The sequence below is a fragment of the Mixophyes fleayi genome, chromosome 2, assembly GCF_038048845.1.
Source record: "Mixophyes fleayi isolate aMixFle1 chromosome 2, aMixFle1.hap1, whole genome shotgun sequence".
In the NCBI taxonomy this organism is placed as follows: Eukaryota; Metazoa; Chordata; class Amphibia; order Anura; family Limnodynastidae; genus Mixophyes; species Mixophyes fleayi.
Window position 1 is genome coordinate 363359497 of NC_134403.1, and position 18974 is coordinate 363378470.

At 42.0% G+C, this 18974-nt stretch overlaps 1 protein-coding gene across 7 annotated transcripts in view; it reads right to left on the bottom strand.

Annotated features, from left to right (window-relative positions):
• The window catches only part of C2CD2 (C2 calcium dependent domain containing 2), a 56345-nt gene that overhangs the window by 2753 nt on the left and 34618 nt on the right, over positions 1 to 18974 (bottom strand). For 4 of the 7 annotated variants that reach the window (XM_075197291.1, XM_075197292.1, XM_075197289.1 and 1 more), the window contains 10 exons: positions 18037 to 18144; positions 17183 to 17299; positions 15364 to 15481; positions 14606 to 14708; positions 11856 to 11920; positions 9927 to 10048; positions 8436 to 8622; positions 6642 to 6755; positions 6420 to 6544; positions 3463 to 3757 (listed from right to left, as the gene is read on the bottom strand). In XM_075197291.1, coding sequence (XP_075053392.1) covers positions 3463 to 3757; positions 6420 to 6544; positions 6642 to 6755; positions 8436 to 8622; positions 9927 to 10048; positions 11856 to 11920; positions 14606 to 14708; positions 15364 to 15481; positions 17183 to 17299; positions 18037 to 18144 — 1354 coding nt within the window. Of the gene's footprint in view, positions 1 to 598; positions 636 to 681; positions 833 to 2354; positions 2378 to 3462; positions 3758 to 6419; positions 6545 to 6641; positions 6756 to 8435; positions 8623 to 9926; positions 10049 to 11855; positions 11921 to 14605; positions 14709 to 15363; positions 15482 to 17182; positions 17300 to 18036; positions 18145 to 18974 lie in introns of those variants that run through there. The other 3 variants (XM_075197294.1, XM_075197293.1, XM_075197295.1) reach the window with 3 other exon arrangements.

The window sequence follows — 18974 nt, forward strand, 5'->3', positions numbered from 1 at the left end:
AAGTGTTATAAGCTCCAACAGATAAATCTGACAGTCACGTAGGGAGGAGCTGAGGCTCGCCCGTTGCCCATCACTGCATTAAGTTATCACAAGCCAGTACTCTGTCGGGCATGCAATACTGAGTTCAAACAGCAGGTGGCGATTATGTAAAACTGCGTTGAACACGATGTGTATCTTCTGTATGGAAACAGTCATGAGCTCTGTAAAGCTTATGATGTAATCTGTATATACTGTACATACAGTACACAAAGTACATACCATGCAATAATAAAGGGGCGCTTTATAGTGGTCCGCTACGGGGAGCAGCGCACGTCTGACCGGTCGCTACGGGGAGCAGCGCACGCCTGACTGGTCGCTATAGGTCACACAGAGGCGTGGCCAACCTGTGGCTCTCCAGGTGTTGTGAAACCACAAGCCCCAGCATGCTTTGCCAGTAGATAACCAGCCAACAGCTGGCAGGGCATGCTGGGACTTGTAGTTTCACAACATCCCGGACAGCCACGGGCTGACCAGGCCTAGGTTACAATTTGGTTTTTTTTATGTGAACAAATAAGGCTATAGCTATTCCATAATAAGTAATGGAAATCCATCCACTTACTGTGTAATCAATTAATTCGAGTTGGTGACAAGATCCTCTTAAGGTTACAGGACAAATGGCAAGAAAGATGATGAGAGAGAAAGGAACATTTAAATGAAGGATGAGAGATGACTGGACAGACAACATTGACATTCTCTCTGAATATAAAAGCACGTCGGGCACATAGACACAGACAGGAGTACAGAGCATGCAGTTTTCACTTCTATTTTTTGCCCCAACACTTTCCACAGCAACCTGCAGTCAAAGCAGAAAAAAAAGAACATGACTGTATGCAAGCGGCTGGTTAGACTGAACACTCATCATCATACAGAGCGGTCGTTCTATTCCACAGACACTGACAATATGAGGTAACTGAACGTATAAGACAGTTATACATCTACATTGTTTGTGTAGTAGGTGAATTATGACAAGGGAGGTACTCCCAAAGATGAGCGCCCTTTCCTTTTGGTTCTAGATGAGATCCTAGTCTGGCAATCAGCATTGTGGTGTGTTCTGGTATTCTTTTCACGGTGGTTTCAGGCTGCCACGGCCTCCGTGAATAGGATACCGGAAAGTTGGACTTTTATTGGACTTTGAGAACCATGAATAGGTACCGTAGCGGCATCTGTCAGCCATGATGGGGTCACAGTGGCAAAGTAGAGGCAGAAGACAGGAACTTGGGAGGCAAGGGAATGCTTATTATCTTTATTTATACCAATCTGTCCCCTTACACTTTAAATTGATTTTACATCTCTGTACTTTCTCCAATAGTTAGGCCAACCTCTTGCTGTGTATCCCTTTCATGCGGTGGTAATCGTTATCGTTATCACGATTACCACTTTTAATTTAGAGCAGCAACGTCGGGTTAAGCGTTTAAACACTTAACTTGCGGGGTCCTGACATTGCCGCTTTAAATTAAAAGTGATACAGGTCGCAATGACGTGAAAATCTACTGACGGACACCTGACTAGTCGGAATAACTTCGAGTCACCATTCTGCTGCGATCGGAGATCTACAGCGTTGGTTTGGAGTTAAGTCTGCTTATATTACAATCATTTTTTACCACATTCGGAATGTAAGTGTAGTATTTCTTGGTGTCAGATTTAGCCACACCGTTAAATGGTATCCAACCCCTTTCATGAGAGTCCCCCTATAAGAAGGCTTCTGCAATTATCAGATTACATTTGACCACTGCCAGTGCCGACTCTGGGAGCGGGCACTGAGAACTGCGTGGGGGATTTCAAACATTCACTTAGTATATAACCAGTGAATTGTATCCTTATCTTATAATAGCCAAGGCTGATCTATTCAGGATTCTAGGAACCGCTTTAACAAACAGCCCCTTCAATAGGTTGGGTCCAACAACGATGACTGTCTCCACTCCCGCATGTCAACACATGAAACGCGTGGCTACAATGTATTACGAGTCTAGAGGAGAGGGAACCCCCACCACAGGGATAATGGGAAGGAAGTGTGCTTAGCTAGCAAGGGTTGTACAAAGGTGCACAATCCTCAAACTGAAATACGATTTTTATTTCTCTAAATAAGTTTATTGTTGACAATAATGCCGCAGGGTTGTGATTCCATATGCAGACCAGTGACCTGCTAGAGAATGATGTTCAGTCTAGTACAGTCTGCAGACCAAGCCATGCTAACCGCACAGCCCTGTGTCACATGCTCCGGTTAGTAGGTTAGAGGTATTATCCTGATTAGTTCACACAGAGCACATTCCAACGTCAAAACACCGTTACTGACTACCTTAGGGAGCTTGTTCAGACAACAGCCACAGATTTTAAATACCTACGTTTAGAAATAAACAAAGTGCGTCATTTTGGTAGAAAAAAACTGAAACTATAAAAGTCTGTCATATATGTGTAAATAGCTCCTAAAATATCTTTCTACCTAAGAGAAACAAATGTATTGCTTGATAAAAGTATAGAAATGTTAGTGCTTATCACCAGGTAAGAAGTAATGAAAATTAAATGGGATTATATTACAAAACACTATTAAAAACTGCTGTAAAGAACAAGAGATACTGATTAATATATTCTAACATTGTATATAAGAATGCAAATTCAATAGGATTTATAATATAATCTCATTTTATTTTTATTTACTACTTCCCACCTGACAATAAGTGGACTTGTATACTTTTAACTGAAAGATGTTTTTCTTTTAATTCCAAAATGCAAAAGCGGGACACAAATAAGCCCCTCCTGCAATCTGCCAGAACCACGCCCACATTATTGTGAAGCCACACCCCTTTCTGGGATCAGCGAATCAGCACATTCCCTCCAATATTGGGGCTGCTGGGAGGTTTGTCCCAGGTAAGCTGTGCGTGTCGGACAGTAGGTCTACATAGAACAGGTGACTGTTTGTTTATACTTTATTTATTTATTTTCTTACATACTATTCATTGCTCAATCTGTTGATTCCATAAGGAAAAAATTTAATTCTTAGTACTGAAAAGTTAAACCAAACTATTGATAAAGCAAAAAGTATCGTTCGGGCTCCCAGTGCTTAGATGAATAAAATCCACACATTTCCTAAGCATAGCGGGAAAAAGCAGCACAGGATTGAGGCCACAAATTGTCCCTCCGCACTTTGCATAGGTGAAGAGAACACTCTAAAAGGACCTTGAACCAAAGAGGTTAAATAAAAAACCTCTGTAAGAGTTTAGAATAATTATTATAGTATTTATATTACAGACAGACTCCAGCTTCCCGGGACTCCGGGCTGCCAGTTATCAGCTCATTAGTCACATGATAATTAGATGCGGTTTTGTGCTAGCGAGCGGTATCAGATTATCACTACACAGCACATTAGCTTCAGCTCGTTATAAATAATTACTGTTCAACACAGTAGGTGCAGCGACAAGCACAGACCTTTTGATTTCCTCACGCTCCCGGTTTCCGAGATGCTCAGGTTACTAACGGAGACAGCTTCGGAATCTGGGTCCTCCACGCCGTTACCCGTCCACTCCCCCGGCTGGCTGCCTTGTTCCCAGGCCTCCTGGAGCTCGTCGTCGGAGCTCCCGGCTCCCACCCGGAGACGTTTCTCGTCCGTCGTCTGAGTAGCGACATCGTCATCGGTGAAACGAGAGTCATTCCTAGTCGACATGTCCATAGAGGCAGCGTAATCCAACATGGTCGTGGCTTCGTCATCCTGAGTGAGCACAGTCTGCGGAAAAACAGTTTATTGTACATTATAATTTACTGTCACTCTGCAATACCTGTGGCTCCATTACACATTAATGGGTTTTAAATATGGTGCATTCTAATTTCTGCAATTCAGTTGCTCTCGAGAAAGCCCTAGATATACCTATCAGTAAGTGCAATTATACCATAAGCTCCAATTATCCATTCAGTTACACGCTATAGTCCTGCGCGCTGTCTGCCTATAGCCGCTATTGGATAAGGGATAATACCAATTGGCTTTTGTTGGTGGAATAAGGATAAGTGGCAGACCGCCGAGTGAGAGATGTAACTGTACAAAAATAGCTGCTACTCTAATAATAGAGACAGTAATACAGGGTTTTATAAAATCTTACACTATAACTATATGCTTCTAAAGGTCACGTTTATACGCCAAAAGTAAATCATACAATCGGATGCAACCACCTTGCAATAGTTCTGCTCATAAATCCACCCTCCGTCTTCTGTGCTGTGGTCTATTGCTGTAACATATAAGTCTCCTGCTAGCAGTCATTGTTAGTGCAACAGTACATGTGAGTTTCCAAAATAAAAAAAGGTATTGGGTATCGTTATAATGGACTAATTGTAGAACGTACGCGTTGAAACCTGCCTGAAACTCAGTTTGCGTGGTAGTTACTCAAAGGCATGAAAGGAGTCAATGGTTGCTCTGTGCAAGTTTAAGAATAGTATTTATAATTATTATTGTCATTGATTTGTAAGGCGACACAGTGCTGCTTAGTGGCAGACAATGGAGAAAAGAGGACATAAGTAAAACAGGGATATAGTAAGTAGGCAAAATATGAAAGACTTGGGGAAAAAAATGGGTAGGAAGGGCCCTGGTCATGAGAACTGACAATCTAGTGTGGCTCAGAGAAGAGAATGGGACAGAAGCAACAGGGTACACAGTGTGAGTAGTACTGGCGGGAGGATAGGGGCTAATAAAGAGGTGGAGAGCATTTAAAGATTTGAAGGCTGTAGGAAAAGTCTGGTTGAACGTGGGAGGGAATCCTATAACTGAGCCGCAGCACGGGAGAAGTCTTGTAGGCGGGAGTGAGAGTTGGTTACCAGAGACAAAGTGAACATTGTATGATTCTCATCCTCAAAGAGGACGTAATTGAGAGTATTTCGAGGTGAGGCTTGAGATGTATGAAAGGGTGGTGTTTTTGAGGGCTTTGTGGGTAAGGGTAAGTCAGTTGAACTGGATTCAGGAGGACATGGGGAAACAGTCATCATCATCATCTATTTATATAGCGCCACTGATTCCGCAGCGCTGTACAGAGAACTCACTCGCATCAGTCCCTGCCCCATTGGGGCTTACAGTCTAAATTCCCTAACACACAGACACACACACACACACACACACAGACAGACAGACTAGGGTCAATTTGTTAGCAGCCAATTAATCTACCAGTATATTTTTGGAGTGTGAGAGGAAACCGGAGCACCCGGAGGAAACCCACGCACACACGGGGAGAACATACAAACTCCTCACAGATAAGGCCATGGTCGGGAATTGAACTCATGACCCCAGTGTTGTAAGGCAGAAGTGCTAACCACGTAGCCACTGTGCTGCTGGAGAGTTTCGGAGCGGTCGGTCAGAGAGGATGATCAGACTTGCCGTGGTATATCCCATAGATTGTAAGCTTGTGAGCAGGGGCTTCTCACCTCTTTGTCTATATTACCCAGTATTGTCTATTACTATGTTTGCCCCTATTTGTAAAGCGCTACAGAATTTGCTGGCGCTATATAAATAAATGCTGATGATGATGATGGACTAAAGCAGAACATATGGGTGACGGCAGGGCAGACAGGAGGAGGTTGCAGTGGTTAAGGCAGTAGAACAACGAGAGGATAGATTAGAGTTTTGGTTGCATGTTGGGTGAGTTTATCTATTCTAGTAATATTGTGAAGTTGGAGGCGACATGACTGCGAGAGAGACTGGATGTGAGGAGTACAGCGGAGGACAGACAAAGGGTGATACAAAGGTAGTGGGCTTGGGAGAATGAGAACATTATGGTGAGGGAGATTTGAGGGAAGATAGTGACTCTGGGAAGAATAAAGATGATCAGCAATATTTTGGGGATGTTGAGCTTATATTAGGAACATCCATGTGAAGATATGGCAGGGAGACAGTTGGTCACAAGGTAGTGGAGAATTGAAGAGGTGTGGGGGGTGGGGGGAGGGGGGAGAATTTGGGTCTCATCCACAAAGGTACTGAAGACCAACTGAGTGGATGTAGGAAAGTATTTTAGGGAAGGCGACATGCCTATCGTCTACACAGCTCTTGCACTGAAAATCAAAACACGGTCAGGTCTGTTGGCTGTGAGAAGACTTAGGGCTAGATTTACTAAGCTGCGGGTTTGAAAAAGTGGGGATGTTGCCTATAGCAACCAATCAGATTCTAGCTATCATTTTGTAGAAGGTACTAAATAAATGAAAGCTAGAATCTGATTGGTTGCTATAGGCAACATCTCCACTTTTTCAAACCCGCAGCTTAGTAAATCTAGCCCTTAATCTGCATCAGACTCTGCACCAGGGATGGTGATATTGAGCAGATGACCCAATACTGCAGCCTGTGTCCCCGTAGTGTGATACCGGACAGTGATCACAAATCTGACCCATCTACAATACAGAACTTGGACACTCGCCTTTGAAATTCCTGATATGATGATCGTGCTCTTCCGGGGAGATTTTAGCGACTGCTTAGAAGACTCTCTGAGTTGTCTTATGGCGACTTCTGCGACCGGGTCGGAGCCGTTCAGCATCAAGAGCTCTGATCCCAAAACAAGAAATATTCAGAGAACATAAGAAAACATATTCCACCATACATCAAGCAAACAAACAAGAATACCAAACCCTGAGTGGTTTACCCGTGTCCGAAGAGGAGAGTGCCTTACTGACCACTGCGCTTTGGGAAGGGATGGCCTGTACCGAGAAGTCCCTCTCAATCACCTTTATTTTAGGGGGGGTATTCGATGGCGAGTCTGTAGGGTGAAGGATGTAACAACAGGGTAACTGGCTCATTATAACTTCATATTAATATCAACCGGGCATTTGATTCACAATTACAGAACGACGCTCATCTCCGCAAAACTGGTTTTAATGAATTATATGTAAATAAATACAATAAGTGGAAAGCAAAAATAAAATGACTTGGGGTTTACCTACTTATTGCATGTAGTGTAGATCTGAGTTGCTTTGTTAATACTATAAATCAATTGGAATGCAAACATCTACACTATGCTCAGCGCTCCAACAGTTGTGGAACTACAGGTCCCAGCAAGCTAGAACTTTATTTTTAGCCACAACAGCTGGCACGCTATAAGTGATCTATCTACCTTTGAACTAGACTAAAAGGTTCCAAGTACTGCGATCAACAGGTCATAAAGACGAGGGAAGAGAGTCAATATTTGCTCAATCTTCTATACTGCACAGACAGTGTTTCTATACCGGCTATCTATCCAGGAAGAGAAACACTATCTAAATTACGGGCGTGTACAGTACTAAGAATGTGTATAGCACAGCAGTAAAGCTAACAATCACTTTCCATATCATAAGCTGAGCATAGAGATAATAAGAAGCCATTATCAGCTATATACAAGTGACCTTTAAGTGGCGAAGTGTAGATAAAAGTGAGGATAAACCTCTCTCTATAAAGAGTATAACTTGGATGCAGACATCCATAGGCAAACCAAAGGGGGGGGGGGGGGGGGGGATTCTAGTGCCTGGAAACCCTCACCCCCAAGTCTGGGGCACTATATAATTGAGGTGGCTGGACTCTGCCCCCGCTTCACACGACTCTGCTTGAAAAGCTGTGTGTACCTAACAGTAGTGCATGCAGCATTGCCCATGTATATTATGGGGATAGGAAGAGTTGGAGAGCAGCCAAGCACTGTCTAATATTATAGCCACGCCCCCATGCATGCCTGTCACGCCCACTGGCGGCGTGGTGTGGAAATCCCCCTCTACAAATCCTGCGATTGCCCTGAACTCATAAACCCCACTTAATAGAAGAACAAGACCATCTCCAACATCTGTAATGGTCCTATGTCACTTTCTTCTCTGTTACTTCTCTGCCTAGTTCATGGAGACGAGGCATCAACAACCAATCAGCAGTGAGAAGAGAGTGGTGAGGAATCATTACAGGTATTTGAGACTGCAGCAGAGCAAGTGAAAGGTACATTCACAATAAGTAACCATTTCGTTTTCTATTTTATTCCATCATATTCCACCCCAAAACTACACTTTGACCGAGCAATTTTGAAGGGGAAGTTCATGTGGGAGGGGCATTGACAACCAATCTGCCTGTTTTAAACCAGCAGATGGCAAGAGGATGACCAGAATAAAAAGTAGCTTTACAGATATATTCAGCGGATAGTGCATGGAAAGAAACTAAAAATGTTTTTTTAAATTTTGACCAATTGAACTCCACCCCAAGTCTAGTCTTACTTTTGCGCCGGAGTTATCCTTTAAATGTGACATTAAACATTACTAGACCCACCATCTAGAAGACACAAGTGTAGACTATTGTGCAAGAATATCAACATTTCATACATTTATTCTCAACACTTTCCAATTGCCTGGGAGAAGGCGCTCATGGCAGGACAAGCGCTGGCTCTGGCCAGCGGGAACGCTCCCGATGCGATCATCATTGTTTAACCTACCGGCTGTCTTCTCGATACAGCTGGCAGTGGGGCTCTTCCCTTCCGCTCGCGGCTTTGACGTCACTGAGGTAACGGTGGTGACGACTGTCCCACAAGGCATGACCGTACGGTCCTTCTCTACTTTCTTGGCGGGGACTGGGACCGGAACCACCCAGGATTTCACTTCATTCGGTTCCACGAATAAGAACTTGGGTAAATACACAATAAATGTCACTCGCACTGTTACAATAATAGTAAACTCAATTTCTGCCCGAACGACATTTCACAGTCAGGCGCCACAATGGTTTCTCCGAGAAACAGCGGGGCTTCCTTACATGAAATCACAGTGGTTTCATTGGCTAAAACCAGAGGTGATGTCATCCGATGAAAGCCCCAAAATGCTACTGGATAAATGCATGAGATTTTCCTTTCAATTGGCTCGCAGGAGAGAAATGTACCTGCAGTACTGGAGACTGCAGGGCTTCCATTCTTCCTGGGAAGTCTGCAGAGATTACCGAGCACCAATGAAAACCAGGAAAAAATGCAGATATCAAAGTGAAACGGAATGATTAAGTTTATGAAACACAACAATGTGCGTTTAAATGTTTTAATATAGTGTTGTATTTAATGGTTGTTCATTATAGTACCAAAAGCGACCTTTATTTTTAAAAAATAAATTAAAGACTGGCTTTTACAATCAGGGAAGGAACGGGTAAGGAAACTACAAAATTCAATTAAATTCAGTGGCATTTAGGATATAGATAGTCAGAGTTGTGTATTGACGGCACAGTATTACTCCATTGTTCTGTACATTAGAGGTAACCCGCTAGTTTCATATTATGCACTAGCCTTATTCTGCATGTTTGGAGAATGCACAGTACCACTTCTCCTGTACTGTATGGTTGTTGCGTTTCACTATATCTGGTATAATTCAGTAGTCAAGGAAGCTGCACAGTATCATTTCTCTTGCCGTTAACAATAAATTTAAGTACATGTATCAGATATCGGATACCAGTAGCTGATCTCACGTGGTATTCTGTTTCACTTGATCGGTCATTGTTAGTATCAATCTCTTTTCTCTGTGTATTGAGACCTGCATAGTAAAACTCTGTATGCTTCAGTAGGGAACAAAGTATTTTTGCAGCATGGGAATGACAGTGCGTTTTTCCACATAGCAAGGAAAGCCTCGAAAAACACGTCTAACCCGCACTTTTATCACATTTTAATAACCTTGTGCCGTAAAATTAAATTAGGTCTTTGCACATCACCACAGAACTATCCCCACCGCTGTACCTGCTCCAAAGTCATGTTACTCCGCAAGTCCATACTTTTTAGCAGTAAACTACGCAAATTGAGGTGCTCTGCGCCAACAAAGAAGATTCTGCACTGCTTTGTTAATGAGGCCCGTTGTGTGTCCGCAACAGGTACGTTATAAAGAGGCTATTTTACCGTATGACGGTTGAACTGATCATTGCATTCCATAAAACTAGTGAAAAGAACATAGGTACCTACCTGAGCACTGATTGATCCAGACACAGGACTTCCGGGCACACAGCTTAGTGCATAGTTTTGCCTCCCTGAGGGGTTCTTCCTGAATAGATCCAAGGACACGGTTGCCCAGGCCAAAGGGAGACCTTCAATAACAAGAAAGACACCATTTATAGGCCACTGCGCGTGGAAGACATCCCAGGCTGGACGGTCTATTACCTTACAAACCGTCATTAGCTCATACGTTTTAGTGAGGAAATGTTATCCTTTTTTTGTCAAGTTTGTCAAAACTCAGATCAGCAGTAAAGCAAAATAAAGGTCTGCTCACTGTCTATTTCAGAAACTTTAGTGGTAGATTTCAGTATCTTTAGTGGTAGATATCTGAGGATTGTACTGACCACATTAAAAAAAAGAATTATTGCAGGAGAAATATTTAAATAGTCAGCCAGACTAGATTATATCCTTTGAGTGAGACTTCTCCTCAGCTAAAAGACCATTAAACGTAAAATACAAGTATGCTAAAACAACAAACATAGCTACTGCTATGTACACATATAAACACATATTATAAACACACACATGTACACACACAAAAACTGTGTTTGTGGAGGAAGAAATCTTTCCTAGGCACAACCAATTTCCTGCCAGTAAGGACACTGAAGCCAGTCTGACATAGTTTTGCAGACAGAACAATAGCTTAGGGTGGGTATCCACTACATGGTTTTCAGCCAATCACACGATAAACGACTATTTGGCCCGATATCGCATTAGTGTGTACGCTCCAACATTGAACGGTTATCGCTCCAAAGCCCATCGTATCGTTTCATTTGATTTTTAAACCGGACTAAAAATCTCGTTAAAATTTGGAACAATGTCGTTCCAATCCTGCAGTGTGTACGCACTCACAAACAGATCTCCATAGAATTACAGAGTCTCGATCTCTTAAGCTGATGGTTCTGAACAGATGAAGAGCACAGACCTGATGGTAAATCGTGTTTAGTGTGTACACACGAACCAACAGAACGATCGGGACTTTTTTTTTTAGTCGTTGGTAAAATCATTAAGGAAATCGCATTGCAAGAAATTTTGTGTAGTGTGTACCCAGCCTCACACTCAAGAGCAAAGTAAGTTTTCAAGTTATGTCAAGGTATAGAAACTTTTACTTGCAGATTTGTGAATCTTAGAATAGCTCTTTTATATAGGAATCTTGTAGTCTTTGTTTAGCGGCCACTGAACATTCTACAGGAGGAGTCTGACACATCATTTATAATGAGGACTTAGCTTGGAAAATCATGGAGACTAATCGGAACCAATATAGATGTCTCTAACCAGAAGCCGATGAATGAACGCTCACAGCAATGAAAGAAAGTGATAATTACAGGCTGTAGAGTGAAGGCTTATGAAAGGAAATTGCTAGGTGTGTGGGATTATTGTCACATTTAGCGAGATTTCAGCTCTCTATTGTTGTGAAATGTTTCTATACACGTATCTGTCATTTGTGAAAGAACTGATATGACAGCTGCTGTGACTGAACATTCTTATATTACAGTATCAGAAACAATCTGAGACAATGAGCGCCAGATATCAGCCAGGTAAAGGTGTCGTCGGTCTCCGTGGATATTCAATAATACTAAATATTTCTAATTTAAAATTCACTGCAGTTGATCCAGGCCATAACCAGAATAGGCCCAACCTATCACAGATATGCCCCGACCAAACAAAATGTGGATTCAATGGACCACATCACCTAAACAACAAGTTATATTAAAGATCTACGAGTAACATTAACAAACAAACTAGTTTCAGAATGATCAAAACGGAAGATTTCTGAGATATGGATGTAATTAGCTTTTATTGTCTAACCAGCCCTAGAGATAAAAGTCTATTCCAGGTCCATTCTGTCTTTTATGATCATGCACTTAGCCTTGTACAGATAATACTATAAATACTCACTCTCTGCAGGTTTCCCGGCATCCGTAATCTGAAGCAGTAACTCCCTGGACTTTGCATTCAATTCACTAGAAGAAGAAAAAAAAAAAAGAAATGTACAATTTAATGGTTTGTAATCAGGCTCTGATGTAACACTGTGGTCTATTTGTAAATGTGCAGCCAAAATGCAATTCACCTCTAAGTATTTTGGATTTTTTTTTTTAGGCTACATTTCTGAAAGTGGCCATTTGAAAATGACACCACACAACAGCCGCAGGAAGAGCGTTTAAGGTGTATACGGTATTTTGCATCCTGTGGGCGACACTAAACTCTAAGGTAATAAAATCAGAGCAAGATGTAGCTTCTCTACAGAGGGACTTAAATAAACTGGAGGATTGGGCGGCCAAATGGAATATGAGGTTTAACACAGATAAATGTAAGGTTGTTCATTTAGGGATCAAAAACAAGAACGCAATCTATAAATTAAATGGAATTAATTTAGCAGAATCTTTAATGGAAAAGGATTTGGGAGTGCTCGTAGACAGTAGACTTAGCAATAGTGCTCAATGTCAAGCAGCAGCTACAAGGGCAAACAAAGTATTGGCATGCATAAAAAGGGGCATAGATACAAGGGAAGACAGTGTAATTTTGCCACTGTATAAATCGTTGGTAAGACCTCATCTTGAATATGCAGTACAGTTCTGGGCACCACTCTATAAAAAAGATATTCTGGAACTAGAAAGGGTTCAGAGAAGGGCGACAAAATTGATAAAGGGTATGGAGTCATTAAGTTATGAGGAAAGGTTAGCTAGTTTAGGCATGTTTACTTTAGAAAAGAGGCGTCTAAGAGGAGATATGATTACTATGTACAAATACATTAAGGGTCAGTAGAGAGAACTTTCATGGGAACTTTTTACCCCAAGGACCATACACAGGACACGTGGTCACCCCCAAAGGCTAGAGCAGAGGAAATGTCAAAACCAGCAAAGGAAGGGGTTCTTTACAGTAAGGGCAGTCAAGATATGGAATTCATTGCCAGGGAAGGTTGTGATGGCAGATACAATAGATATGTTTAAGAAAGGGTTAGAGCCACACGTTGCCTTAGCCTAATATAGACCCTTTTCTTTAATAGTATAGCTCACCCCGTTGGCTCAACTGCAGTTTCCCTTATATTATTATTATTTTTTACATATAAGGCACCAACATATTACGTAGCGTTGTACTTCTGTAAAGTTAAGCAGTCTATTCCACAGGCTAATTCATTTCAATGGTCGTTCCTTTGCAGGAGTAGCAGATAACCTCTCTCTTACTAGTTTGCGGTGCACTACAACTGGAGAGAAGTGACCCAATTATGTGAAATTAAGGATATAAGTCAGCGTCTAGAATGCTGCAGTGTCCTATTTGTTGGCAACGCACAGCGGGTAGACAGTGCAGACAATAACCGCCATTGTGATACTGAGCACACTGAGTACACATCTACCGGCTGTGGGATAATGGTATACTCGTGCCAGGAAGTGTCAGAGAACGCACTGATGTATCTCACTGTAAAATACATATCATGTAAAGCTCCCCAGAGGTATCATGAATAGATATTTCAGCTGTTGTGTAATAATGAAAGAGTGGAAATTCCTTGTATGATTTACCGTGACAGAAGGAATACAAGAGCTATTGTCTTTGGAAAAGAATTACCTACAAGGTCGTGAGTAACCCTTTGCTAACATCCTGTACATCAGCCGGTAATCTCATCACACACCATGTCTATTATAAGGAGCCTGCTATTAACCCTTACACTGCCAGGGGTCGATGCAACGTTTGTAGCGTAAGAAGCCCCCCCTTATATTTAAAAATTTCACGTTATGGTTCCCCCCAGGACTAATCTGTTCATTATTTACTCTACCCAAGAACAGTCATATTACTCTCTCAGGGCAGATATTACATTTGTTACCGTAAATATCTTTTCAACTGCACTTTTGTGATACTACTTTTAGGAAGTGTTATTGTACCCACAAAATACACCTCTGTATATGTTTTGTGACTTCTAGTGTTTACTACTAGGATACCACTGAGATACCAATTATGTTTACTTTATTAGATTTTGGGCCATAATAAAATGTATATATAATATCTATTGGTGTGTGAAGGTAGAATAGCTTTTTTTTATTATTTTTAAATAGAAAGATAAAATTAATAAAAACATATATATATTTTTTTATGGCATGTGTTCCTGTGGAAAACCAAAAGCTGGAATGTCATAGACTCAAATAATCTCTGAGCACCAATATAACAGATAGGTATAGAGATCTCTATGAAATCTCTATATAACAGCAATGAGATTAGGTGGCGCATACACCGCACAGTTCCCCTCTGCAAACACATGGCCAGATTAACCCGAGGTCGACTGGGCTACAGCCCAGGGGCATTGGGCATCCAGGGGGCCCTTGACAGTGCTCAGCAGCATTAATTATCGGTGCGGGAGCGCCCCCGGCCCGATCAATGCTGATGAGCACGGTCACTGTAGTCCTTCTGCAGCGCTCAGTAGTCTCCTTACTGAAATCTAGCGAGTCTCACTCTCACAAGATCTCCTCAGTAATGAGCTTACAGTGCGCCGCAGAAGGACTACAGTGACAGGAGACAGAAAGAGGTAAGCGCTTGGGGAGGGGGCCTCACGGGCCTGACTGGCCACACCCCCTCCAGCAGCATGCTATTTACTAGGCTCCCTCTTTCCTCAGCGGCCCCTTCGCACCCTACTCCGAGTCTGTGTATAATGTACTTACAAGATGAACTCTTCCTCCCAGGAGGGGCTCAGGCTGTGTTTTATGGCTGTAGTAGTGTATCTCTGGACAGGGTCGTTAAGCTGTGCTGAGCACACTGCCAGACCTGAGGACAGATAGATTTATTCTTTATTAAAACACTTCAAGTAGAACCACTCACCAAAGCAAAATAAACTGTAATTTTAGTGGACTTCTTAACCTAAAATACGAGTTGCTTAATATAAAATTGCTACTAACCCACAAATAAAAGTTCAACCCATAAAAGTCATGATATCTGGCAGGTATGCATGGTGTCGTGAGGGCAAAGGAGGCAGCAGGAAGAGACTAACACAGACTGAGAGTTATATAGTGGAAGGAGCAGGGTCCCCCATCAGCACAGAATATATGAGATGAGTAATATGTTAGTGAGGACAGGGCTGCATGTGACAGGGGCAGTGACATGATGTGAGGTAGGGAATGGAGGCAACAGGAAGCCACAGACTGAGAGTTATATAGTGGAAGGAGCAGGGTCCCCCATCAGCACAGAATATATGAGGAGATGAGTAATATGTTAGTGAGGACAGGGCTGCATGTGACAGGGGCAGTGACATGATGTGAGGAGGGGAATGGAGGCAGCAGGAGGCCACAGACTGAGACATATAGTGGAAGGAGCATGATCCACACATTTAACTTGTCTGTGTTGTTTCAGTGTAATATACATTTTCTTTAGCCCAGATTGTCTGCTCCTGGATAGAAATGGAAGCAGTCAGGTCACACTCTACCTGAGGGGTCCACAGTTCCTGCCAGTGTTGCTTTGATATTGCGGACTTGAAGTTTCAGCTCATGAGCCCGAGGGGGTTTTGGGGGGCAGACCACTGAAGAATGGACCCCAGGTATGTTCTGGAAAAGTACAAAGAGCAAGTTATATATATTACATTTTGTTGTATAGTCTATAAAAACGTACTTTATAGAAAACCTATATAATAGTACAACACATTCTATTGGAAAGTCTTTATATATAACCATCTATAATTTAGGTCACTCGTTAGACTACATTTTGGATATGGGACACAGTTTTGAACACTTCACAATAAAAGAGGACACAGGAAAACACGAGAGGGCGCAGAGTCAGCCAACTCATTAATCAAGGCCAAGGAAGGGTGACATTATAAAGAGTTAGGTTTATTTATATTGGGAAAAAGGCTCCCAGAAGGAGCCCTAATTAATATGTATTAATATATCCAAGGTCAGTACAAAGACTTGTGTAATGAAAGTGTTCTTTATTATCGTGGTAGATCCTCACCGCAAGACGGGAAATGGTAAATTCACCAAATTAAATAAAAAATTGACTGCTGCTGTTCTTAGAAGAAATGGTATCTGTAGTTATAGTTAGTAAATGACATTAGGAGGGTGGTTAATCCAGGGAATTTATTCAGTTTGGAGGTCAGGAAGCAACTGTATGTCCTGCGGGACTATATAACCAGACAGAATTAATCATCATCATCATCATGTACCCATAGAGTCCTTAAATTTGATACACTTATAATGTTGCGTGACAAAGAACCCATAACAGACTTCACTTGGCTTATTTATTTTCATGTTAAATAACTATTGGCAAAATGCGAAAAGCCGTTTGTGAAAAAGTAACTACACCCTTACTGCTCTCAAATCAATGACGTAGGTAATTTGAGCCAGGAGCTGGTAATTAAGTTCCAGTCATTTACTGGCCATCAGAACATGTCACCACCCCTGACATTTGGCAGTTTGGTCTGAAGCATTCATGCCAGGGAGAGAAGACATCATCATCATCATTGTTTATTTATATAGCGCCACTAATTCCGCAACGCTGTACAGAGAACTCACTCACATCAGTCCCTGCCCCATTGGGGCTTACAGTCTCAATTCCCTAATATACACACAGACAGAGAGACAGAGAGACTAGGGTCAATTTGATAGCAGTCAATTAAGCTACCAGTATGTTTTTGGAGTGTGGGAGGAAGCCGGAGCACCCGGAGGAAACTCACGCAAACACGGGGAGAACATACAAACTCCACACAGATTAGGCCTTGGTTGGGAATTGAACTCATGACTCCAGTGATGTGAGGCAGAAGTGCTAACCACTTAGCCGCCGTGCTACAATAATCTCAGAGAAGCACTCAATACTGCTCATGAGCCTGGAAAATGGTACAAGCCATCGCCAAACAACATGAAGTCCATTATTCTACAGGGAGAACTGTTTGATGACAAATCTAGAACGTTGGAGAGGAGAGGATGTCCCAGCAAGATCACCCAAAGATCAGACTGGAAGATGCTGTAACAAACCCAAACGCTAGATGGGCAGCCAGGGAAAGGTCCCAAAACACAACAACATGGCAGTATGGCTTAGATCTGCATCTCAACTAAGCACGTGACTTTTGGTGCAATGTCCTCTAGACAGACGAGACCAAAGTGGAGCTGTCTGGTTTTAATGCATGACTCCCTGTTTGGTGAAAACAGAACATTTCACGCAAGTAACCTGATGCCAACAACCAAGCGCGTTCCGATCAAGTTACAAAACTTCTTCCAAAGAGAGATAGATTGATGAACGCAACCCATAGATACCTGATAATCCTTCATATCTGTAGGTTTGCTGCTCAAATATACAGACGGTCGGACGCATCCCATGAGGTTTTTCAGTATATCCTCCAGAGTTTCCACAATGGCATTCGATCCAGGGGTCTGCCGACAAGACACATAACATGTGAGGAAGTCAAACCAATATAGACACATTACTTGAAAGTGGTTTATAAAGACTCAGATGTAGAGTGACCTGATCACCTAATGATTGGATATGTGGCCTCACGGGGGACCACATTGGACAGACCTGTCTTTTTGGTGGTCAGAAAGTACAACAAGACCATATGGGGCCCAATGGGGTGGACCATAACCTCACATATAAACTGCCATCATCAGCCAATAGTTATTTTCCACTATATAAAAACCTGGTTGGTCACGTGGGGATTTTTGGAATCCCACATACACCGGTTTGTAAGTTTTAATTTCTAACATACTTATTTAGCGAAACTAAAACTTGCCTAAATGTGCCATATAACTATGGCACATTTATGAATGGGTATCTCACGCCTACACCCAGAAGCAACATCCATTTTGTGGTTCGAACCACCATTTAGCTTAGCGATTGGCTCAGAACTAGTGACCTCACTGAGTTAGTGATGTCACTGGTTCCTAGTGAATAGACCGACTGCATTCTCATGAACAATGGTCCACAACATGGCGGCTCCCGCGCTACACCACTAGTTTATAAAAAGAGTAAGTGGGGGAAAAAAAACAGAAGAGTCTGCTTTGGCGTAGTTGACTCAACGGACCCGATTTCTCACCGGTGCTTTATTTTGTTACATGGTTAACACCCAACATAGAGAAAACAGAAGATTAAGCAGCACAACTTACTCACTGACCTCCAGCTTAGTTTTTGACTGAATGTGAAGATCGAGATCAGTAAAGTTCCCCATGGACCACAAGACTTCGATATTGCCTCCATTCCCCTCCTTCACACGAAGCTCCAGCTAGAGGCACAGAAAGGGGTTAGAGCCTGGTTATGATGATCCGAAAACCAGGCATAAAGCAGAATTAACTTTAAATATCATCCTGGTCACATACACTTATTAGAAGTTTTATTAAATCTACCCTTAAGGAAGAGTGAGTGTCGCCCATAGCAACCAATCAGATTCTAGCTATCATTTTCTAGACTGTATTAGATAAATGATAGCTAGAATCTGATTGGTTGCTGTGGGCAACACCTCTAGTCCGTTTTTTAGAGGGTTCAGTAAATTGATATCTGCCCCTAAGTATTATTTAGCGGCGAAGATCAAAATGCGAACGTTCAAATTTTGTTTTGGGTTTCTATTTGAAGAATTTTCATTGGGTGGGAATTGACTAGATTAATACCTCAACCCAATAAATTAAGCCTTCTATTCACCTCCTAGATATAAGAATGGGGAAACTCCCATTGAAAGGGTTTAATGGCTCTTTTAGAGATCTGTAATTAAAGACCACACCTACTTGTGTCACATGACTCATTTGGAAACTTTGACAACGGTGAATGAATAGGAAACCGAAAAACCCAAAGCAGATAGGTGGTCGCCTCATACGGACAACATTTTAGTTTTACTTTTGTAAGCAATTAAATTGTATAAGTCACTGACAGAGCGATTGCAAAAGTGGACTTTCCACTTTTATGAATGTTCCACATTTTGCAGCAATAGGGGTTTAAATGCAAGAAGAGACATTCAAGAGACATCTGTACATACAGTCACACAAACATCGCATTCCTAACTAGAACTTTAGACCAGATAATCCAATATATACATCACGTCTGTAGCTGGACATATTAAAG